The sequence below is a fragment of the Sinocyclocheilus anshuiensis genome, unplaced genomic scaffold (assembly GCF_001515605.1).
Source record: "Sinocyclocheilus anshuiensis isolate Anshui unplaced genomic scaffold, SAMN03320099.WGS_v1.1 scaffold1779, whole genome shotgun sequence".
NCBI classification, from domain to species: domain Eukaryota; kingdom Metazoa; phylum Chordata; class Actinopteri; order Cypriniformes; family Cyprinidae; genus Sinocyclocheilus; species Sinocyclocheilus anshuiensis.
In genome coordinates this window covers 1-7,422 of record NW_015552677.1, presented here as the reverse complement: position 1 = coordinate 7,422, position 7,422 = coordinate 1, and the positions used below count along the sequence as shown (strand labels likewise).

The 7,422-nt window shown below is 38.1% G+C and overlaps 1 protein-coding gene and 1 long non-coding RNA gene across 8 annotated transcripts in view; one reads left to right on the top strand and one right to left on the bottom strand.

The window, feature by feature from the left end:
- LOC107667506 (WAP four-disulfide core domain protein 3-like) overlaps positions 1 to 4,717 on the top strand; it is a 9,267-nt gene extending 4,550 nt beyond the window's left edge. Inside the window, exons 2-8 of one of the 7 annotated variants that reach the window (XM_016459184.1) lie at positions 2,801 to 2,947; positions 3,064 to 3,210; positions 3,294 to 3,434; positions 3,597 to 3,740; positions 3,846 to 3,986; positions 4,131 to 4,268; positions 4,530 to 4,717. In XM_016459184.1, coding sequence (XP_016314670.1) covers positions 2,801 to 2,947; positions 3,064 to 3,210; positions 3,294 to 3,434; positions 3,597 to 3,740; positions 3,846 to 3,986; positions 4,131 to 4,268; positions 4,530 to 4,567 — 896 coding nt within the window. In that variant the 3' untranslated portion in view covers positions 4,568 to 4,717. Of the gene's footprint in view, positions 1 to 2,800; positions 2,948 to 3,054; positions 3,211 to 3,293; positions 3,435 to 3,596; positions 3,741 to 3,845; positions 3,987 to 4,130; positions 4,269 to 4,529 lie in introns of all 7 variants that reach the window. The other 6 variants (XM_016459183.1, XM_016459182.1, XM_016459188.1 and 3 more) reach the window with 6 other exon arrangements.
- LOC107667508 (uncharacterized) overlaps positions 1 to 5,387 on the bottom strand; it is a 9,097-nt gene extending 3,710 nt beyond the window's left edge. The window contains exons 1-2 of the long non-coding RNA XR_001631792.1: positions 5,352 to 5,387; positions 121 to 126 (exon numbers count right to left, since the gene is read on the bottom strand). This is a non-coding gene — a long non-coding RNA (uncharacterized LOC107667508). The remainder of the gene's footprint in view (positions 1 to 120; positions 127 to 5,351) is intronic.
- Between the last annotated feature and the right edge of the window lie 2,035 nt (positions 5,388 to 7,422).

Below are 7,422 nucleotides of genomic sequence, written 5' to 3'. Positions count from 1 at the left end.
ACGTCTATTAAATATTCACTGACAGCCCAAATTTAGCCTTGTTTTAGCCTAGACGTCTGGGCTGTGTTTGGACGGCTATTAGATGTCTTTTAAACTGAAAATTGCTTGCTGGGTGGCGACAAGTGACTGTGTGTTGTCGTGTCTCAATTGTCTCCATCCCTAATCAAACACACCTGAACAACCTAATCAGGGTCTTCAAGATTAGGCAGCAACAGGCAGGTGAGTTTCATCAGAGTTGGAGTTGCACCAGGCCTCCTTGGATCCTTAAAAACGCATTTCAAAACACGTTTTGAAAGCCTCGTGATCTACTAAATCAGAGCATTTTCCAGCAGAGTGTATTGTGAGGTCGAGAGGACGAGAGCTCGAGTGTGTTGTTTGTTGATTGCTGCTTTATTGTGTCTCTCTGTTTGTTTGAGCACAACAGATGCTGAAGGGGCAGCCGCAGGTGAGGTCTTTTAACTTCATTACTCAAGTCAAGTTTATTTGTACAGAGCTTTTCACGATACAAATCATTGCAAAGCAACTTTACAGCAAATTAAGTTTCTACAATATTTAGTGGTAGCTTATCAGTGGTGACTGTCAGTTAATGTACATATGGCCAGAAACAGAGAAACAAATAGAGACATAATTAGCGTAGCTGCTGTTCCAACCAAGCAAAATTGATTTGTTTAACCCAAACTAAAGAATAATGATAATGTGCGTTTGATCAGATATAACTGCAGTACAAGAATATGAGATGCATTATTTGAATGCTTGGCCAAAGAGATGTGTCTTTATTTTAGATTTAAACAGAGCGTGTGTCTGAACCCTGAACGTTATTGGGAAGGCTATTCAAGAGTTTGGGAGCCAACTGTGAAAAAGCTCTACCTCCTTTAGTGGACTTTGCTATCCTAGGTACTACCAAAAGTCCAGAGTTTTGTGACCTTAGGGAGCGTGATGGATTGTAGCGTGGTAGAAGACTAGTTAGGTACGCAGGAGCTAACCCATTAAGGGCCTTATAGGCAAGTAACAATATTTTGTAACTGATACGGAACTTAATAGGTAGCCAGTGCAGCCCTTTCTCTCGAGGAAGAAAAAGGGCAGGTGCTCAAGCCCCCTTTGATGTCTATGTGTGCACGTGCCTGAGGCAGGTTATTTGTGAATCTATCTTTGGTGGCTGGAACAATAGTTCTGCCCGGACGATAATGTGGAGCCATATAGTTAATATCAGTAATATGCAGCATGCACGATTACAAGGAAATGGTCAGTAACATCATCAATTTGAAGTACGATGTCTATATCTGTAAGATCAATTCCATGCGATATAATTAAATCTAGTGTATGATTAAAACGATGAGTGGGCCCGGTGCCGTTTTGCTTTACATTTTTCTGGTTTAATCACGATCAGATTTTTTCTAGATCCTGCATTAAATTTATATTTTGACATCACTATTCGGGGAACGGACACAGTCTTTATAGATTGGACGGCACAAGTACTTCTATCATTTAAGCGGGTAGAACACAAGTCATCAGGGCAGTTATTTGAGATTTGACTTACTAGTCATATGGTGCGTAGAGTCCTGGAGATGTTGACACAGCGCGAAGAAATATGTAAATAAGAACTTTAAAAATTTAAAAAAAAAAAAAGTACTTTAGGCACATATTGAGATTTGACTTACTAGTCATATGGAGCGTAGTGTCCTGGAGATGTTGACACAGCGCGAAGAAATATGTAAATAAGAACTTTAAAAAAAAAAAAAAAAAGTACTTTAGGCACATCAGAACGTATAAATATACATTAGCCAACCAGACGTCCAGTGGAAGTTAAACTTTGTTTGTGTAGTTTAAATAAGTTTATTTCTTCCATTACAAGGAAAACACGATGAGCAAGATTGACATTATTAATGTTATATAGCTACAAAATTATGTACTTTGTTTTTACAGTAAATGGATCTATTCATTTGGCTGCAAGGTTGTTACCAGGTATGTATGCTATCACTCCTTAACTCCTTTTGTTTTTTGTTTTTTATTTCCAAATGTTTTGTTCTTTATATGCAATTTAGCATCGGGGCTAATCATGACTTGAGAGCATTTAATGAAGTATTAAAATGCTTGAAGTGTAACTGTGGTGGTCATGGTATCTTATAAGTATTTATTTGTATATATTGTATTAAAATGTCCTTATGTCCCTGTTTTATGTTGTCATTACTATGTTCTACACCACCAGTAGTGAGGTAGGTTCTATGTTGTAATGTCCCTCCATGCCTTTGAAACCGTTTAGGGATAAATGGTGGATTTTTAAACTACTTTGGTTTGATACAGACAAATTTGTCTGTTATACTTCAGTTTGATACATGCGTCTCACAACCTCTGTCTTGCAAGTGCTGAAAAAGTGATTTCACCACTCTGTGGTCTCCCCTAATGATCCTGTTGAATCCTCTTCATTAGTGGCCGGTCGGTGTCTGGCGAAGCTGATGGTTGTGCCATCCTGTCAAGGATATTTCTAATAAAGATTGCTCTAGAAAACATGCATGCTTTCGATATGATTGTGGGGCTGTATGTTTACTCCCTGCTTTCAGTGAGTTTCAATTAGTGAATGTTAGAGGTTTTGCAAAGAAATGCTGAGAAAACCCTAAATTCTCAAATTGCTAGTTTCATGTAATTGCAAAGAAACCACAAGCAACACATTAATTTAAACTTGAAATTTTGAAGGAGATGGACTAAAAGTTGTTGTGGTGTGTGGTTTTTTTTTTATTTTATTTTATTTTATTTTATTTTTTTTAATAATTCAGTCGTTTCTATTATGTGTTTTGTATGTCAGCAAAGCCAGGAGTGTGTCCTAGAAAAAATCTTGAAGTAGCAGTGTCAGGAGTGTGTGTAGGGTCGTGTTCCCATGACCATGACTGTCCAAACAATCAGAAATGCTGCCATAATGGATGTGGACGTCAGTGTATGGCTCCATATAAAGGTATTTGTTATTGGTGTGTGTGGGTCAGCTTGCTTTCCGTGTATGTGGGATTTTATTATTTTTTTTTTAATCCAGTAATTGTTTTTCTATTGTGTTTTGAATGTCAGCAGAACCAGAAAAGCCAGGAGTTTGTCCAAATAACAATCTTGCAGTAGCTTTTTTAGTGAAGTGTGTAGAGTTGTGTTCCCATGACCGTGACTGTCCAAATGATGAGAAGTGCTGCAGCAAAGGATGTGGACATCAGTGTATGGCTCCATATAAAGGTATTTATATTGGGTTTTTTTTTTTTTTTTTAATGCAGTAAGGCATTCAGTGATCTGGTTTCTCTATCATGTTTGTATAAAAGAAAAGCCAGGAGTGTGTCCAAGCAAAAACCTTGGATTAGGAGCGTGTGTTGAGTTGTGTTCCCAAGACGGTGACTGTCCGAATGACGAGAAATGCTGCGGCAATGGATGTGGACATCAGTGTATGGCTGTATCTAAAGAAAGTTCTCAAGCGCTACCAGCTGGCCATTGTCAGAGGAGCACCTGACATTTTTCAGCTATCTAAAAAAAGCTTTGTTTCACATGTTAATTGAATATTTATTGTTATGGTCTGTAAGTTTGTTTTTTTTAATGGTTTTTCTGTTATGTGTTTTGTATATCAGCAAAGCCAGGAGTGTGTCCTGGAAACAATTTTGAAGAAGCAATGTTAGGAGTGTGTGCTGAGATGTGTTCCCATGACAGTGACTGTCCAAATGATGAGAAATGCTGCAGCAATGGATGTGGACATCAGTGTATGCCTCCATATAATGGTATTTATATTGTTATAATAGTGTGAATTAAATTAGTTTTAACCTTTTTCATATGCAGTGAGGCATTCAGTGATCTGCTTTCTCTATCATGTGTTTGTGTAACAGAAAAGCCAGGAGTGTGTCCAAGCAAAAACCTTGGAGAAGAAGGACTGTGTGTGGAGATGTGTTCCCATGACAGTAACTGTCCGAACGATCAGAAGTGCTGCAGCAATGGATGTGGACATCAGTGTATGGCTCCATATAGAGGTATTTGTTATATTAGTGTGTGGGTCAGCTTGCATTCTTGCATGTTTTTTATATATTTTTTTAATTTATATATATATATATATATATATGCGCGCGTGCAGTGAGGCATTCAGTGATCTGGTTTCTCATGTGTTTGTGTAACAGAAAAGCCAGGCGTGTGTCCAAGGAGATTCCTTGGAGTAGGTTTGTGTAAAAAGTTGTGTGTCAATGACATTGACTGTCCAAACGATGAGAAGTGCTGCAGCACTAAATGTGGACGTGAATGTACACCTCCATTTAAAGGTATTTGTTATATATGCTTTGGTCCCCAACACGCACGCATGTTTTTTTTTTTTCTTTATGGTTTCTTATTTATTTTTTAAAATGGTAAAGTACCTGAATTTGGCCCATAGCACCATTTCAAGTGCATTGCTTTTCAAAATAAATATTAATAAAACTTTGAATACAACTTGCTGTAGAAAAACTTGTGGCTCATGCTTTGAGTGCTTTGTGCTGTTTGCCGCTAAATGGACCGACTAATTCTGACTATCTGTTTCCATGCAGTGAGGCCTGATCCATGTCTCGGACCAAATGTGTGCTGATAACACTTCCCATGATGATCAATGTCCTGCCAGACCGAAGTGTTGCCCAACCACCTGTGCATGCATGCAGCTAACCATGCCAGTGTAACCATTGGGAATTTTATTTGAGGTCTCCTACGTTCACCAAATAAATCTCATAGTTTAGCAAGACATCTGTTGTGTGGATTTTTTTAATTTTTTTATTTATTTTTTATTTTTTTGGATTTCTCCAGGAGCTTGGCAGCAAAAGTAGTGGGGAAATCCTTGAACTGAAGTATAAAGCTACCAGAAATGAAACCAAGAACATGGGTTAATGCCGGGTTCAGACTACACTATTTTTGTCATCCACTGACACCCCACATGAGCTGAAATGATGGAAACTTGTGTCCCGACGCCCATTGTAGTTTACGAATCCCCACGATGCCCTATGTTAAGCAAATCGTTGCAAAATCGGGCTAAAATCATGTCTTAACCGGGCATAACACTAATGCGAGAGATTTAGTATGTGTAAATCTTGGTTTAATAACTTTGTAAGACATTTAGTTTTTTTTTTTTTTTTTTTTTTTTTTTTCTCCATGTCAATGTTAAATGTTACCATATTCATTGCCCTTCTGTGGCATTGTGTCCCTGGCGAATTAGTGATTGAAAGTAAGGGTTTCCCAGAAAGCTCAAATATCCAAATTGTTAATGTACCACTAATCTTATGATCCACTATAAATTAAGTATTCATTGAAATTGGATTTAGAATTAAATTACAAATGGAGTCAGATTATAAATTGGGAAAACTAAATTAAGTGATTTTTACAGAAGCAGTAGACCAGACACATGCAGAATCTTTCACCCCACACTGTAAAAAATGACCGTGGATTTAATGGTAAAAGACTGTAAAAATGCTACAGTAAAAACCTGTTAAATGGTTAACGGTAAATTCCCCTACTATATACGGTGAAAAACTGTATTGGACATTACATGTATTGGACATAAATTTTACGGTAGTATACCGTTTTTGGAAGTGAAAAATACCATATAATTTACAGTGAATAACCGTAAATTGACATTCCCAGAATTCCCTGCGTTACATTTCAAATTTGATGTTTTTTGTTGAAATAACTATGATTCTTCTTAGTTTTTTCTTATCAGTTTTGTATATTGGGGTTGTGTGTCACACCTAATGTTGTTAAATGAATGTTTATTGCATTATTTCAGTTTCATGTGTGTCACCATGATGGTGTTTGGTGTTTGTGTGAATGACACTGTGCACCTTCTATATATGTTATGTTTTTTGTTTCTCAAACACGACCAGTTTTACCAGGGATGAGCTGCTGAACATTCGGCAGAACACACCACACAATCTTCTACCGGATTTCGTTTATTCGGACGTTTTGCTGAACGTTGTACTTGGTGGAGCTGCTGCGCTGATCAAGCGCTTCAGGACGTGCAGACGGGGGAAGCGAGCCGGCGCGCGCGTGAAGCTCAGGAAGCGCGGATTCAGAACGCCGTTGCCGAGCATCCATCTGGCAAACCTCCGCTCTCTACCCAACAAAACGGACGAACTTCTTCTGCTCTCAAACATGACTGAGAATGAATAAAATATGGGTTTGTATTATGTCTACATTATTAACTGTCCCTCAAAAAAGGTAACTGTTTTTTTTAGGATCACCAAATCCTGTAAACTTACCGATACATTGAAGGCTAAGTTAGGTGATAACTGAACATGCAAAACTGTTAAGTGATGGAGGTCTGTTAGTATTTTGCAGAGATAGCAATCAATGTGACATGGCTTTACGATTAAAATTGATGATAGGGAAAACAGTTAAAAGTGTCAGTGGTATGGCAAGAGGAGTAATTTTATATTCCATATCTCTGATCACAGAGACGTCTACATTTACATCTGCAAGAGTGTTTGCTCATCTACATGACATCTCTAAGACATTTTAAAAACGTTTAAAAAATGTCTATACGATGTTTATGATTTAGAATGTAAGTAAAATGGACATCTTAAAGATGTTTATCAGATGATCCAGACTTTAAAAAGTGCTCTGCCTTTAACCCATCCATGTGCATACACACATCAGTGAGTAGAGAACAAACACACACCTGGAGCAGTGGGCAGCCATTTTTGCTGCAGCACCTGGGGGTTCTGTGTTCAAGGATCTCACCTCAGTCGTGTTATTGAGGTGGAAGAGAGTGCTGTACATTCACTCCCCCAGCTACAATCCTGCTGGCACCGAGACTCAAACCCATGACTTTTGGGTTACAAGTCCAACTCTCTAACCACAACTGCACCGAAAAGAGATGTAAAAATTATGTATGTGTTCTATCTGGGATAATAAACTCAGAAAAGAGACACTTGAAAATGTAGGAGATTCTAATAAATGTATTGTTTTACTAGTACTTATGTGTATTTAAATGTCTGAAACCTAAAATAAACATTATGTGGTTAAGAACACTGCATAGTTGTGATAATATGATAAGTGCAGTGCACGTTTCTCTCTGGCTCAGCGCCAGCTAGCGAAGGCACAGTTTGAATTTTGCAGTTATGTGACGTCACCGAACGTTCTAAATCCCATATGTGGGACCGTACTCCCAAGGGCACGGAAATAAAAATCTCATATGTGGGAGCTCAACAGGTTAAAATCAGATACACATCTTATACCTGGACATCCAGCCTACATCTAAACACGTATATCTGATTCCCCTTGGATTTCCAAGCCACCACAAAACGAGTGTGACACATTTGCCCACAAAGATATAATTTTAGCATAGCAGTAATTTGCGGGTGGGACATGTCCCCACCACTTTTTGCCAGGATCAATATTGACCCACCATTGTTTGAAACATCTCCTGGCACAGATTTACTACCTAATACAAATGAA